Source organism: Meles meles, chromosome 1 (genome assembly GCF_922984935.1).
Source record: "Meles meles chromosome 1, mMelMel3.1 paternal haplotype, whole genome shotgun sequence".
Classification (NCBI taxonomy): Eukaryota; Metazoa; Chordata; class Mammalia; order Carnivora; family Mustelidae; genus Meles; species Meles meles.
The window spans coordinates 120,249,736-120,265,393 of NC_060066.1; the positions used below are offsets into that span (position 1 = coordinate 120,249,736).

At 48.4% G+C, this 15,658-nt stretch overlaps 1 protein-coding gene across 1 annotated transcript; it reads left to right on the forward strand.

The window, feature by feature from the left end:
• The first annotated feature begins 489 nt into the window (after window positions 1-489).
• Window positions 490-13,227, forward strand: OVGP1 (oviductal glycoprotein 1). The gene is made up of 11 exons (XM_046020367.1): window positions 490-514; window positions 1,101-1,130; window positions 1,567-1,771; window positions 2,746-2,802; window positions 3,028-3,193; window positions 3,694-3,818; window positions 5,961-6,069; window positions 6,165-6,350; window positions 7,907-8,023; window positions 11,409-11,544; window positions 12,513-13,227. The coding sequence occupies exons 1-11, from the start codon at window positions 490-492 to the stop codon at window positions 13,043-13,045; spliced, it is 1,689 nt and encodes a 562-aa protein (XP_045876323.1). The 3' UTR covers window positions 13,046-13,227.
• The last annotated feature ends 2,431 nt before the right edge of the window (window positions 13,228-15,658 follow it).

Below are 15,658 nucleotides of genomic sequence, written 5' to 3' on the forward strand. Positions count from 1 at the left end.
GAAGCTGAAGCTCAAAGATCGAAATAATACCCATGATTATAAAACTTCTAACTGATGACACAGATTCAAACCTTGGCCTGCCTAGGTCCAAAGCCGGGACTTTTCAACTTTACATTACATTGCTACCCTAACCAATAACCTGATCACACTGGGATTACTGCCTCCATACAGTGTTTACTCCTCATACTCAATCCCTGGGGGGCAAATCCCAGGAACAGGGCTGAGCACTACCCTGCCCTCGCCATGGCCCTTGGCAGACACCCACTGCATGCCAGTGTCAGACCGAGCTATCACTTTGCAAGCTCTTGAGAGCTACAGCTCGACTGGAGAGGGAGGATGGGAGGTGCTGGGGTCACTGTGACTTGGGCAGCAGGCCATTAATCACTGCCCCTGGCTTTGTGTGTGTGTGTAGCTGGGCTATGCCAGCACTGTCCCAGAGCTTCTATAAAGGGGCTCGAGCCCTAACCTCGCAGCTCTCAGACCTCTGAGATGGGCAGACTGTTGCTGTGGATTGGTAAGTGTGGCAGGTCCCGGCCCCCACAATGTCACTCAGTCCAGGAGATACCAGGCTTCCTACTTTTGTCACCTCTCGAGCACCTGAGAAGCAGCCAGGGGCTCGGGGCTGGATTAGATGGAGGTGGGACGGGACACAGCGAAGGGCTGGAAGGGCCCAGGCAGGATTCTCCAATCCAGCTACCCATTAAATATCTTTACGCCCCCATTCCATGTTGGACCAGTGAAAGCAGAATCTCTAGGGAGGAGCCAGAACATTACTACATTTTATACTTACAGCCAGGGGGAGAATCACTGGCCTAGAGCTTTTGCTGGGACTTCTAAGTCATCGTTGTCTCCGTGCTAATCAGCATGTGTGAATCTATGTGGTGTTTGTTGGGGTGAATAGGAGCTTCGATAGATCTGGCAACACTGGCTCAACTCAGAGAAGAGGAAGCAAGTGAACGCAGCATGTCTCCATGTGTGTGTCAGTGTCTGGCTATGGGCCCCAGGTTGTGGGTGCCCTGGAGGACCGGAGGGGGGCTGGGGCAGGTCACTCTGGGGGAGCATGGGAATTTGAGTGTGATTCCATCCTTTGTTTCCTGCAGGCCTGGTTCTTGTGCTGAAACAGCATGATGGTAAGGACATTGCGTCCTCCTCTCCAGAGCTGGGGAGCTGAGAAGTGCTCTGTGTGGAGTGTCCCCTGCAGCCCCTCCCTTTCCCGGCTCCTGTGTCTCAGATCATTGATCTGCTGCAGTTCAGTAGAGGATTTTCAGTCCCGGCCATTTGTGTCGCTCTGTGTGCCAGGATCCAGACTTGGGGATCCATTCTGATCAAGATTGCATAAAGCACTCTTTTCCCCCTGGGGCCTCAGTAGTAGGGGTGGTGGTGGTGGGGGGAACCAGACCTCAGGGTTGCTTTGGGCTGTGTTTGCATGGGGGTTGGGGTGTTCTGGTGGCCAGGCCTCCCGGACTGTGGTCACAGTGGTCAGTGGTATGGTCAGGGAGGGTATGGAAGCCAAGCTCCATACCCTCCTTTGGTCTCTGCCAGCTAACATGTGTCCTCCCTTGCCAGGCACTGCCTACAAACTGGTGTGTTATTTTACCAGCTGGGCACAGGGTCGTGCCAGCCCTGCCTCCGTCTTGCCCCAGGACCTGGACCCCTTTCTCTGCACCCACCTGATATTTGCCTTTGCCTCAATGAACAATAATCAGATTGTTGCTAAGGATCCCCAGGATGAGAAAACTACGTATGCAGAGTTCAACAAACTCAAGCAGAGGTGTGTTCATTGGCATGTGGGGATCATTTTTTCAGGTTTTACAGACAGAAGAAAATTAATCCTATTTCTCTTGTTACTCATCAACTTTCTTCCGGTTCTTCTGGTCCTAGCATCCTCTCAAGTGGGCCTTGGGAGCATCCGTGCCTGAGAACTCCCTATTGAATATCACCCCGAGCTCATTCTTTCCTCCTTGCCTGGTGAGGCCTTTGTTGCCTCTGCCTGGTAACCCCCAACTCACCTTTCATGCCAGTGGGGCGGAGTTCATGTACTCATGCTGTTCGACTGCTTCAAGGAGAGCCTGCCCATCACAAATGCTAGGGTCTTTATTACCATTTGTCACCTGTACCCCCCAGCCAATAAGCACCCCCCGCAAGGCAAGGAGCAGGGTCTCCAATATGTTTGTATACCATTGGCTGGGGAAGCTGGTGCTCATTAAGTGCTTGCTTAACTATTCCTCCCCACAACTCCTGGGTTCTCTCCCTGTCCAAGGGGGAGGTCTGTCTCTGTGTGAATGATTATAGACCGCCAAGGTAAAAATCCTTGTCACTTGATCACAGGCTCCCTGAGAGCAGGGAGCTTGTCTGTCTCACTCACTGTTGTATCTCAGTCAAGCACCTAATGCCATCAACCGCGCATAGTAATTGCTCAATAAATACTTGTCGCTTAAGAAAACAGTGGAAAGAAACATTTCGGACTACTTTCTTCTTCTTTATGTGGGAGCATCATGGGGATGTGGAGGAGTTTTGTGGACTTTGGACAAGCCTGGGGGGGACCTGGATTGTGATGACCCATGGTTTGATTGTTCTCCCCTCTTTTCCTTCCTTTCTTTCCCTGTGCTTTGCTCTGCTCTCCTCTCTCCCTGCCTCCACCTGCCTTCCTCTTTCACTTCTCCACCCTTCCCCTCTACTTTGCACTGTTCCCAGGGACCCACTGAAGTGGGGCCCCAGATTACCTCCATTTATCCCCCATCACAGGAACGGGGAGCTGAGAACACTGCTGTCCATTGGTGGGTGGAACTTCGGCACTACCAGGTGAGACTGCAGCCCCCTCCCTGCTGTTTGAATTCCTCCATCGCGGGTATTTAGCCCCGCCCCCACCCCTCCCCGTGCTGGGAGGGGCTTCTAAGCAGGGTGGACCCGCCTTCCTTTCCTCCAGCCACCTGTGTGCCCTCCGCGGGGCGAGAACCTAAGGGCTTTGTGAAGGTTGCGGTTCGGCAGAAAGCCCTCCTTCCCCGCCTCACCCCGGATCTCCTGCAGGTTCACCACTATGCTGTCCACATCATCCAACCGGGAAAGGTTTATTGGTTCGGTTATATCCCTCCTGAGGACACATAAGTTTGACGGTCTGGACCTCTTCTTCTTGTACCCTGGACAGAGAGGCAGTCCCAAGAGTGACCGGTGGACTTTCCTCCTCTTAATTGAAGTAAGGCCAAGTCCGGCGGGCTCCAGGATCCAGCAATGATTCGATTTTTATCATATCTGGGCTCATGGCGCAGGAGGAACAGAAGGCCCGGGGTAGGGGCAGGAGAATGTGGCAGAACGTTCTTTTACTACCATCATCTTAGAAGTGTCAGGCGAAAGAGCGGGAGTCTTGTGGCTCTTCCTCTTGGTCACAGCCAGGTCCTATTGCAGCAGGCCCGCCCAAGTGACGCCTCCTTTCGGCAGCTGCCAAGTCTCCCTCAGGCAGAGAGTCTGCAGCCAGTGCTCCTGACCCTGCCGGCCACGCCTCTACCCCTCCCTCTATTAAGTCAGTTACCATGGTGGCTCAAGGCCGCCTCGCTCGCGAGCCTGGGGCAGGGCCCGAGTCTGGCTCCCCTCTGTGTCCCCAGAGCCTGGCTCGAGGGACTCTGTAAATAAAGTTTTCCTGGCTGACACTTTCTTTTCCTGACGGTGCGGGCGCTGCGTCCGCGTCTTTCTTGGTAGGAGCTCCTGTTTGCCTTCCGGCAGGAGGCGACGCTCACGGCGCGTCCCAGGCTGCTGCTCTCTGCCGCCGTCTCTGGGGATCCACAGATCATCCGGACGGCTTATGACGTGCGCCCTCTAGGAGGGTGAGTGCGTGCTGCCCGGCGGGGCGGGACGTGGGAGGCAAGGAGGCGGCTCACGATCACAACCGCCGCACCGCCCCCGCACTGCCCCTGAGTTCTCCACGCACAGGTGCTGGTGGGGGGGCATCCAGCTGAGGGACATGGGTGGGGACAAAGGTTAGCTCCACATAGCCCGGGCTTTCTTTAGGAGATCAGAGGTGGGGTGTAGAATCAGTCCCAACCATCACGTCCTCTTGAGTAGTGCGTTCCGCAAAGCCTTTTGCTGGGTCTCACAGGCGAGCATCCCATGGGCCCGGCCTCTGCCGTCCCAGAGGACAGCTGTAGACGTACGCTCTGCCGCCCATGGCTGGCATCAGAGGCAAATGAAAAATCACCCGCCGCCACAAATAGAAAAATAGGAAAGCCCAGCCAGGCCCAGCTTTCCTAGCACCCGTCTCTGTGCAAGTTACAAAGCAGAGTAAAGAATAGCTCATAACTGGCGAACCATAAGAGACTATGGACTCTGAAAAACAACCTGAGGGTTTTGAAGGGTCAGGGGTGGGAGGTTGGGGGAACAGGTGGTGGGTAATGGGGAGGGCACGTTTTGCATGGAGCACTGGGTGTTGTGCAAAAAGAATGAATACTGTTACGCTGAAAAAATAAATAAAATGGAAAAAAAATTTTTTTTGAAAAAAAAAAAAAGAATAGCTCATAACTGACTTTTTTTTTCTTTTTTAAAGATTTTACTGATTTGTCAGGAGAGTGAGAGAGCACAAGCAGGGGGACCGGCAGGCAGAGAGGGAGAAGCAAACTCCACGCTGAGCAGGGAGCCTGACCCTGGGCTTAATCCCTGGACCCTGGGATCATCACCCAAGCTGAAGGCAGTCACTTAACCCATGAGCCACCAGGCGTCACTCAGAACTCACTCTTTCTGGACATGCCAGCTCTGGGCTAATTTCTCAAACCTCAAGAATGGAGTATTTATGGGGCGCCTGGGTGGCTCAGTGGGTTAAGCCTCTGCCTTCAGCTCCGGTCATGATCTCAGGGTCCTGGGATCGAGTCCCGCGTCGGGCTCTCTGCTCGGCAGGGAGCCTGCTTCCTCCTCTCTCTCTCTGCCTGCCTCTCTGCCTACTTGTGATCTCTGTCTGTCGAATAAATAAAATCTTAAAAAAAAAAAAAAGAATGGAGTATTTACAGAGGAGGAGCTGAGGCCCGTGCAGAAGGAAAGAGAGGATGGGGTGTTTCTGTGTGTGATGACACCAGGGAGCTGGGTTTCAGTGTGGGGGTCAGGGGAGAGACCCCGTCGGGCATAGAGTTTGTCAGCATTGGTGTGGATAGCAGGCAGGATTGAGGGAGTCTGACCCTCAGGCAGCTAGGTGACTGCAGGCAAGTTAGTGAGCCTGTCAGAGTTTCACTGTCTTCAGCTCTAAAATGGAGACCACTGTGACACTGAGGCCATTGACCAGGTTAAAATTAAATGACGGAATCCTTGTACACCTTTACGCCTGTGGCCTGGTAAGTGCTTACTGACACTTGTTCATTCTGAAAGTGTTCTGGAGAACACTTTTCCCCGGCACCTCGAATGGTGGAAGGACAGATGCTCTTCAGCTGCTGTGGGCAGTACTGCCTTCCTCATGACCATTTACGCAACCTGTTAGTACTTGCGTCTGGCATGAGTGTGTTTCCTTCTGAAAATTTTAAATAAGATTTTATTTATTTATTTGAGAGAGTTAGTGTGAGCGTGAGTATGGGAGGAGGGGCAGAGGGAGTGGAAACAGTCTCCCCACTGAGCGGGGAGCCCGACACAGGACTTGATCCCAGGACCCTGGGATCATGACCCGAGCCGAAGGCAGATGCTTAGACAACTGAGCCATCCAGGTGCCCCACAAATGTGTTTTCATGTCCGACTCCTGCCTACTTCCCTGGAAGCTCTCAGGAAGGCCCCCGGTGCTGAGGCATGGCTGTCCCTGACCAGCAGTTTGCTGCGGTGGCTCATCTCAAGTAGATGACACAGACGGGGCGGGGGCGGGGGGGCAGCCCGGGCTGAGATGGGAGGGCAGCTTGGGTGGCCAAGGCATAGCTAGTTAGCTGGCTAGTCCCGTGGTCGATCTGACTTGAAAATCTCGTTAGCCCAATCTGCTTATCTCCTCCTCTCGGCCTCCACAGACTCCTGGATTTCATCAATGTCTTGTCTTATGACTTTCATGGAAGCTGGGAAAAGCTCACAGGGCACAACAGCCCCCTGTACTCTCTGTCGGGAGACCCCAGCTCTTCGGTAAGGAAAGACCTCCAAGGGCCCAGACGCCTGCCCTGAGCCCAGGCCATTGGCCCTCAGTAACACGGAGGGGTTTGTATTCTTTCTACCTGCAGGCGTATGCCATGAATTACTGGCGAAAGCTGGGGGCACCCCCAGAGAAGCTCCTCATGGGCTTCCCCACCTATGGGCGTACCTTTCGCCTCCTCAGAGCCTCTAAGAATGGACTGCAGGCTGAAGCCGTGGGACCTGCATCTCCAGGAAAGTACACCAAGCAATCTGGCTTCCTGGCTTATTATGAGGTGACAGAAATAGGGACGTCTATCTGTTAGGGCTTCTCCATCCTCTAACAGGGCAAGAGCAAGGTCAGCAGGGCAGAGGCAAGGGTGAGGGCTGGAGACTGGACAAAGAAGTGGTTTACCAGTGCAGGAGAAATCCACTATCAGAGATACTTCCTTTTTCTTCAGGAGAAGGTATTTGAGTCCCTTGTAGGGGATAAGGGGCTCAGTCAAGTCCAAGTGGAGGGGGCCCCCTCGAAAGAATCTTAACCATTATACAAGTCAATCCTGACTTACGACTATTTGGTCTAAATAAAAATAATATCTGAAATATATGTAATTTCAAACATTTGCAAAAGTAAAAGAATAGTGTAATCTCCTCTCCTCCTCCCCCACTCCCACTACCCCTCCCCAGCTTCAATCACTAAGCTCTCCTGGCCAAACTTGTTTCATCTTCACTCCCTGACTCCCTTCCCTCCCACTACTGGATTCTTTAGAAGCAATTCAAGACTTTCCTTCCTACAGATTCTTTCTTCTTCCCCCAGTGCCATTCCCTTATTCTCTGTCTCAACAGAGCTTTCTACTGAGTGGAAGGAAGAGACATGGACCCAAGGGGATATAAACACAAGGGAGGATAATAAGAGAAACAGGGGGTGTGGCTTAGGGATCTGGAAAGGTCTCATGGAGCAGAGCTTTGGAGCACAGGAAGAATCCTGATGGGCAGGAATAACGAGAAGGAAGGGCCTCCCAGGCAGAGGACAGCAGGTGCTGGGGCACATGGTGTATGTAGATGTCTTAGGTAGGAGTGGAGGCACAGGGTCTCCCCAGTCTTTGCTCTCTGCTGGCTGGCTGGAGAGGTTTTCCTGCTAAGCCAGTGAAGGTTTTCCTACAAGTGATGGCATAGTGGAAATAATATTCTTGAACATTACAGCCAAAGAGATGTTGAGGGAACCTTTAAAGAACCAAAGAGAGGAAGAGAGGAAAGAAAAAAAGCCTGGGACATGAGATTCTACAATGGGCTGGAACACTTCAACTTATTTGTGGCATAGGGTTTCCAGTACAAGCCCGGGCACCTAGTAGTCACACAGATGGTCGAGTGATTGTAACTACCCAGTTCTCCCTATCTTTGAGAACTTTAAATTTATTGGAAGTTCACAAGCTAGTGTGATAACTACCGAGACTGGGCCCTTCAGGCTGATCCCTAATGAAGAGAGGAGAGGTTTGTTTATGGTAACTCTTTGGAAGAGATCCGGGTTTGGTCAGGTGGGATAGGTTACTGTTAGTATTGGCATTGACGTTATTTAGCAAAGACCTGATTTGGTTTCTAAGGATGTCAGCCACTCCTTGGTTCTATCTCCCTTTCCATCATGGACATTAGAAAAGGAACATGTTCTAGTAGGAATTTGTTCAGGAAAGAGAAGGTCCTCTGTGAGTGGCTTCCCGCTACCTCTTTGGTCCGCCTCTTCCTACTCCCTGGGGAGGGGCCCTTGGTTTCTTCACCACTGGGAAAAGAGCAGTGTGTCTGCTGGTATTTCTCTCCATGGCTCTTCCCAGAACTAACCTGGGGATCCTCTGGGCAGGTTTGCTCCTTTCTCCAGAGAGCAACAAGGCACTGGATTGATTTTCAGCATGTGCCCTACGCCTACAAGGGGAAGGAGTGGGTTGGCTATGATGATGCCATGAGCTTCAGTCACAAGGTAAGACCTTGGTCCTTTCTTGCTCCGGCATATAGTTTTCTTCTGGCTCCCATGAGACTCTTATCTGTACAATGTGTGTAGTGTGTGTGTGTGTGTGTGTGTGTGTGCGCACATGTACACGCATGCGTGTGTGCATGTACTGGTTGGAGGATAAAAAGGCGAGAGTGGCTGGATCAGGTGAGTCTCAGGTACCTGACCTACCCGGGGTTTCCTAATCCTGTCTATTCAACCCTCTCCTTTTGAAGAGAAGGAATTTTGGTTTTGAGGGAAGAAATGACTTCTTTCAGTTTACACAGATTTTTGGCAACAGTTTCTTCTTTTCTGTTTGGACCAGATAATTTCATAACAGATAAACAGCAATACAAGGTAGACCATGCTAAGCGCTCCATGAGTAGAACTGACATGTGGGGTAGGAGAGTCAGGGAGGGCCTCCTGACGGAGGTGAGCGGCAGGGGGGAATAATGACATGGGGAGAGGTTCAGTAGGTACTGAAAGCTCATTCAAAGTAGGTTCGAAGAATTTGGGGAGGGCAGAGAATTTTTGTTTAGTGTAAGAGAAGGTGGCGAAGTGCAGGCTGGTTTATGGAGGGTCTTGAATCCCAGTGAAGGTGTTTGGCCCTCTTCTTGCAGGTATTTTAAGACAAAATCAGGTTTCTGACCAGACATATGACCTGTAAGTTTGAAACCTTTAGAACCTAACTCTGATCATCCCCTCGCCCCATGCAAGCGATGCTGAATGGAAGTGAGCCGGGTGTGTTTCCATAGTGAATTACAACAGAGATGACATGCTTTGGTGATTTCCAAACCTGCCTGTGCTTTGGAATCACCTGAGACTTGACATATATAGAAATTCTTGGTTCCACTCCTGAATATTTAGCAGGTCTTAGAAAGAATTTGGAAACTGTTCTTAGTATGTCCCATGGGATCCTGCTGTGAGCACTTTGACATTCTGAAAGCACTAGGGAATGCAGAGGTGTGCAGGGAAGATAGTGAGGGCGTGGACCAGGTGGTTGGAAGAGGAAGTAATTTTTGAGTGAGAAATGATCAGGACTTGGCAACTGCCTGGATATCGGGGCTTATTAGAAGTTCCAGTCTCCTCTATTATGGGTGGTACAGAAGTAACAGGTGTCAGCTGTTCTTTGGAGGAAGTTTGGGGTAGAAAGCATCAGAGAGGGCAGCATTCATGAAGATCCACCGTAACCTCCCCTGTGCATATCACTGGGTGAAGCCTGCTTCAGGGAGAGAGGTAGAGAGCATGGCTTTCAGCTTCCAGGATCTTACTCTGGTTTGGGACCAGAAGACACACACAGAAAAATTCAATGACTCAGTGGAATTACCCAGTTGGATGGAATTAAGAATATGACCCACAGGACATGGGACCAAGGCCAGACAGGATGGTGTCTTCTTTTTGAGGGGCTGTTACCACGCCTTGCAGAACTAGAGGGGGGCAGAACCCTGTGTGACGGTTATTAAGGGATCTCATCCCAGAATCCCAGAGCTGAAAGAAACCTCAGAGATCATCATCGGGAGAGAATTATCCCTGGATTTCTCAGTCTTCCTGCACGGTCTGGGCCCTCCGAGCAAAGGAAACAGACCAGCTCTAATGAAAATAAGAATCTGCCTCCCCCTCTCCCTCAGAGCCTTTGCTATGGTACCAGATGTAGAGGTCCCCTCCCCAGAGAGGGCTTGTCTACGTTCCAGTGAGGCTCTCCCTCTCTCCCGATGATGGTCTGATTTGCCAGCTGTCCTAGATGAACTCATGAGTTCAGGAGCTTTCTTCTGTGCTGACACCTTCCTGCACATGGAGGTGACTATCTGGACTTTGCCATGTCATTCTCTGGGCTGCTGGGGCATGAGGACCAAGGTCTAGGTGTTCTTCTGACTGTTCTGTTGCAGCGAGCATCACTGGTCTGTTCTCTGATCCAGAGATTGTGTGCGTGCACATGTACACATAAAACTGGCGGGCTAACTTGTTCATTTGTAAGCAGGATAAAAACTCGAAGACTTCACAGTTTCGGCTCAGCCCTAATTGGGTCCCTCCTCCTCCTTCTTTTTTTTTTTTTTTTGTTTATTTGTTTATTTACAGCATAACAGTGTTCATTGTTTTGGCATCACACCCAGTGCTCCATGCAGTACGTGCCCTCCCTATTACCCACCACCTGGTTCCTCAACCTCCTTCTTCTTATTCTACATTTGGGGGAAAGTAAATCCCAGAAAGGAGGCCAAAGTGATTTGGTCAAGTCATGCAGCTATGCAGAGGTGATGGAGTCTGTCTTTTCCATCAACCCTGACAGAGAACCCTGACAGAGAACCCGGATTAAACCCTGCCATCTGGTTATAGCTGAGGTTTTAGAAATAATGGGCAAAAGCCTTTATTTTCTTATCTGTGAAGGTAGTTTCTCTCTTCTTTATAGCATCATTGTGAGATAAGCTACATGGAAGTGATTCTAAAATAATATAGCAACATCTATTTAGAATGATGATAATGTTGATTAGCCTTGGGATCTTGGAGAAACAGTTTTAAATATTTATGAACATTTACTTGGTGCAAGGTATTGCTCCAACTATTTTACAGGTAGGAACTTTATTTTTTTTAAATCTATTTTTAAAATTGTGGCAAAATATGCATGACATAAAATTTGCCATTTAACCCATTTTTAGGCGTCCAGTTCAGTACCACTAATCGCATTCATATTATCATGTAACTATCACCACCTAATATCTCCAGAACTTTCTCATCTTTCCAGCCGCTGGTAATCCCTACTCTGCTTTCTGTTTATATCCAAGTGACAACTCTGAGGACCCCCTGTGAGTGGAGTCATACAGTATTTGTCCTTTCGTGACTGGCTTCTTTCACTCAGTATCATGTCTTTGAGCTCCATCCTTGCTGTCTTGTGTACTTGTAAGAATTCTTTGGCCCCTAAACATGTTGGAAATGTTACTATCCTTTTTTACAAATGAGTCAATTGAGACACATAAGGTTTTTTTTTTGTTGCTGTTGCTGTTTTAAAATATTTATTTATTTGAGAGAGAGAGAGAGAGTATGAGAGAGAGTACATAAGCAGGGGGGAGGGATGGAGAGAGAGGGAGAAGCAGACTCCCTGCTGAACAGGGAGCCTGATGTGGGGCTTGATCCTGGGACCCTGGTATCGTGACCTGAGCTGCAGGCAGTTGCTTAACCGACTGAGTCACCCGGTGCCCAAAGGCACTAAGGTTTGTGTGACCTTTTCAGGATCCCTCAGCTAGGAAGTGGTTAGAGGCTGGATTCAAACACTGGCTCTCCGGCTCCTGTGGTTTTTCCTGAGGGTCTGTCTTCAGTGTTTTGCCATTGTACCCAGTCGGGGGGTTGCCCGGCATAGCAGGTTGATTGACTACTACTTTTTCAGGCAATGTTCATAAAGAGAGAGAATTTGGGGGGAGCCATGGTGTGGACGTTGGACCTGGATGACACCAAGGGTGCTTTCTGTGGCACTGGCCCTTTCCCCCTTGTCAGCAAGTTGAATAGTCTCCTAGTGCAGAATGGTGAGTAGCTGTTGCCTGGAACTGGGGTTAGAAGTTGTGTAACTGGGCTCTGGCTGGGTCCCTTCTGTTAGATCTGAAGGCTTTGGTGAGGCAGCATGACTTCGAGGGAAAAGAATAAGTTCTGATGTCAGGCCAATCCATTTTCTTGGTTTGGAGGTGTGCTCCATGTGACCCTTCTGAGCTTTGGTTTCCCTATCTGTAAAACAGGAATGATCCTTATACTCATGACATTATTACAAGAATGAAAAGAAATACAGAATGAAAACTACGGGCTCATAGTTAGTGTTCAACATATGCTAGTTTATTTCTCTCTTACTTCCTCCTGTTTTCATGGGACAAGGGTCAAAAAAGGAAGTCAGATTTCTTTTGACATCTCATTGATAGTAGAGACTGCCCCAGTGTTTAGGAGATGGAACTTGGCATGCTAGAGCTGAAACATCCTTTGAGTTGGTTTATACCCATCATTTTATACACCAAGAAACTGGGGCTCAAAAAACTAACACTGCTAGTCAGGGCCAAAGATGGGACTCCAACCCAGTTCTTTACAAAATGCTGTCTAGAGTGGCCTCCTTGCCCCTTGACATTGTTCCTGGTGCCTCCTACAATGGGGGACACAGGAGGTTTCTGTTATTAGGACTTGGGGCAGCAAGGTCTTGTTGAATGCACAATCAGAGAGGTCAAAGTGAGGCCTTAAGCATAGAAGACTGGCAGGTCCTCTGGGGTCATTCAGCAGAAATCTAGTAAATGTGCTGAGTTCCCATGTGTGTCTGGGGTCACGTTAACGTGATGAAGTCAAGGAGCAGGTCTTCCATATTGTGGGATTTTATCTATGCCCTCAAGTGGGTGTATTATAAAATCCTTCAACTCTGGATTTTGGGAGCATGTATTTCAGTTGTAGTCCTGCCAGTAATTAATAGGATGGGAAGGAAGCAGTAGGAGTCTCATCCTGTTCTGATGATTTTCTCTAGAGTCCAGCTCAACTCCTTCACCAAAATTTTGGTTCTCAACTGCTATGAATTCTCCAAGAACTGGCCCTGAAAGGCCAGCTATAGCCAAAGCTTGGACTGCTGATATGAGGAATTCATTCCCAGGAGGAAAGTCTCTGGCTGCTAATGCCCATGGAAAGTTTCAAAATACGACTACAAGAAACAGAGGTGGGACTGTGACCCCTACAAGGGAAACTGAGTCCTTTGGAAAGTTCACTGTAACTCTGGAAGGGAGGTTTAAAACCGTTGGAGGGACCGCAACCAATGGAGAGACGACTATGATTCCTAATTATCTTTGGACCTCTGGAAGAACCATGCCCCGTGGAAAGAGGGATATAGACTCTGAGATGATGACTATCCCCTCTGGAAAGATGACAGTCATTCCTGATAGGCAGACCAAGACCCTTAGAGAAGAGAATTTGATTTCTGAGGTGGACACTAATCCCCTGTTGGATTATGTTGTTCCTCACATGGAAGCTGAAAGCAGGAGGTCATCCTCTGGTCCTGTCATCTAGCCCCAGGACACATTCCTCCTGCTTTTGACAATCCCTGTATTCCCATTATGGAAACAATTCCTCTGTCAACCTGATGACCCTTCCAACAAGTACTCTCTCTCTAAAAAAAGAAAACCCAGAAAATTCTGCTGTGGGTCAAGGAACCTAAGCTCTATTGAAGGCAGAAGCTGGGAAAAGCCCTTGTCTTTTCTTATACGGAACTGCTTTTACCCAGACATTCATAAACCCTTCATGGGTATGAGCAGACCCCAACATTAGAGAGATCATCTCTTTTCTGTTGAATAAACTGGAAACACAAGAATCCATCTGAGTTTTCTGGAGTTCTTTTCTTGAAATGACCTGTACAATGCAATTGTCAGCTTCTGCCTTTCAAGTTCACTTTCCCCTACAGCTTTTTTTTTTGGAAAGAGGAAATTTGTGTCTAGCCAGTGCCAGTTTTTTTCAATGTGGATTATGTGTTTCCCTCTCTGCCTTGCACAACTACTCCCTTCATGGGTGGTCAGAGACAGGATTTCTCCCAGCACAGTTTCCCATAATCCTCTTTTGACTCCAGTGTAACATCTGCTCCCATGAATATATTAGAACTACTCTCGCCAATGTCCCTGGTGATACACATGCTGCTCATTGCAGTGGCCAAGTCTCTGTTCCAACCTTCCTTGAGACAGCAGCAGCATTGACACACTTGGTCACTTTGTCCTCCTTGACACTTTCTTCACTGTGTTTCCAGCTTTTGTTTTTACCTGACTGGTCATTTCTTCACAGTGTTCTTTGGGGATTTCTCCTCTCATCCCTGATTGTTTAACGCTGGGGAGTACCAAGTCTCTTCTCTGGCTCTCTTTTCTTCTATATTTACAATCACACTTCTGGTGTTGTCATCTAAGCACATCACTTAAACAGCAGCTATACATTGTCAAGAGAACAAAAGCACAAAAGAACATCTACAGTATCCTACCTTTCATGTAAGAAAAAAGGGGACAGAAGATACATGTGTCTGCTCATTTGTGCCCAAGTAATACAGAAAGGATAAACAGGGAAACAATGAGTTTGGTACCTGTAGGAGTTGAATGGAGATAGAGTGGAAAGAATGGGAGACTAGGGACAGGTTACGAGGGAAGGGTGGATTGATACTTACCTGAGTACTCATATTTGTGTAATTCTGAATTTAGAACCATGAAAATGCTTCACAGGATCCATAAAAGTAAATAAAATCAACCCAAAATTGAAATACAAAGAGTAACAAATGTATTTAACTGTATTAAAAATACAAGAACAACATAATCACATTGAAGGAATTAGGGAAGGAAAGAACTAACCTTAGTAACTTTGGAAAATAGCATTTTGCCTCTATATTGAAAAGCTAAAGACAAAAGGAACTATGAACAAACACAGTTCTCTAGAAAATTTGTGTTTATAGATATATAAGTTAGCGATTCTGAAACTGCCTTATGTGTAGTCCAGAATTAAACACAGAAGGAAACATATTGTGGATAAGAAGAGCCATGTTTCTCACAGTCAGAGAAATAGTTACAGATAGGAAAATAGGAAAGGTAAGAATGAACCCTGGGGTGTTGGATTCAGATGGATCAGCAGGAAATCATGATTTTAAAAATATTTATGGATTAGTTCATACAGAGATTGATACAGAAGTATGTGTATACAAAAATATATTTCCTGCTTTCACCAATGGAAAGGGCTAGAGCAATGACATCCTAATACACCAACTACCTTGAAGAGAAGGTCCCTGAGCACCCCTTGAAGAAGTGGGGATGGAAGCCTGTGTATCTTGTTACCCTCTTCCCTCTCCTGGTAGATAATTCTGAGTGATGATTCTGAGTGGAAGGCACTCTGCTCAGCACAGTGGGTGGTATTTCAGAACCCAGGCTTCTACAAGACTTTAAACCCAGTGGGAGAGAGAAGACGAGTAGTCAACGATTTGTTTCTGATAGAAACGAGTGGTTGCTCTATGCTTCACAGGCATGGCATCTCATGCTGAGGAAGCAGACTCAGAGAGCTTATGTACTAATGTCTTGCTGCAGAGAAGACTTGGTAAGTGCAGTGAAGAGAGCCTGCAGTGTTAAGGGATTGACAAGAGGTCAGAGACGCAGATGTGTGCTGGACAAGTCCCAGGAATGGTTGGCAGATTGTAGGTGGGTGGACGAGGGGGCAGGACACAGGCTCAATGGGCATGGCTAATGAGCAGGCACCAGCCATCTCCACACAGGAAAGTGAGCTGTGGACTTGATGTTAGGAGCTTTCGTCACGTTCTCATTAGACTTTTGAAGAGTGCCATCAAAGGTTTGTTTCTGTTTCTGTGAAGTTAGGAATGTCGCCACCAGGAGGCAGCAGCATGCAGGGTTACATTTTCTAGGTGGGCAGTGGACAACTAGGAGTGGAAGAACATGTTAGAATCCCTTTCTACAGAAAATGAAGTCACATATAAATCTCTGTCATTATTGTTAAAGCTGATATTTTTGTGTACATCGAGGCAGAGAGAGCGTGAGCACCCCAGGCTTAGAAGAGGAGGCTGTGCTGAGATACGGGTTGAGTTGAGGCAAATGGGACTTGAAGTCCCAGCTCTGCCTTTGGTTAACTATGTGATCACGGGGAAGTTAA

What these genes read in the sequence shown, in the direction of transcription:
- OVGP1 (XM_046020367.1), top strand. Translation starts at nt 490, where the DNA reads ATGGGCAGACTGTTGCTGTGGATTG. An exon ending in CTTTCCTCCTCTTAATTGAA is followed by an intron (nt 3,194 to 3,693) that starts GTAAGGCCAAGT and finishes CTTTCTTGGTAG; the next exon opens with GAGCTCCTGTTTGCCTTCCG. An exon ending in TAGTCTCCTAGTGCAGAATG is followed by an intron (nt 11,545 to 12,512) that starts GTGAGTAGCTGT and finishes GATTTTCTCTAG; the next exon opens with AGTCCAGCTCAACTCCTTCA.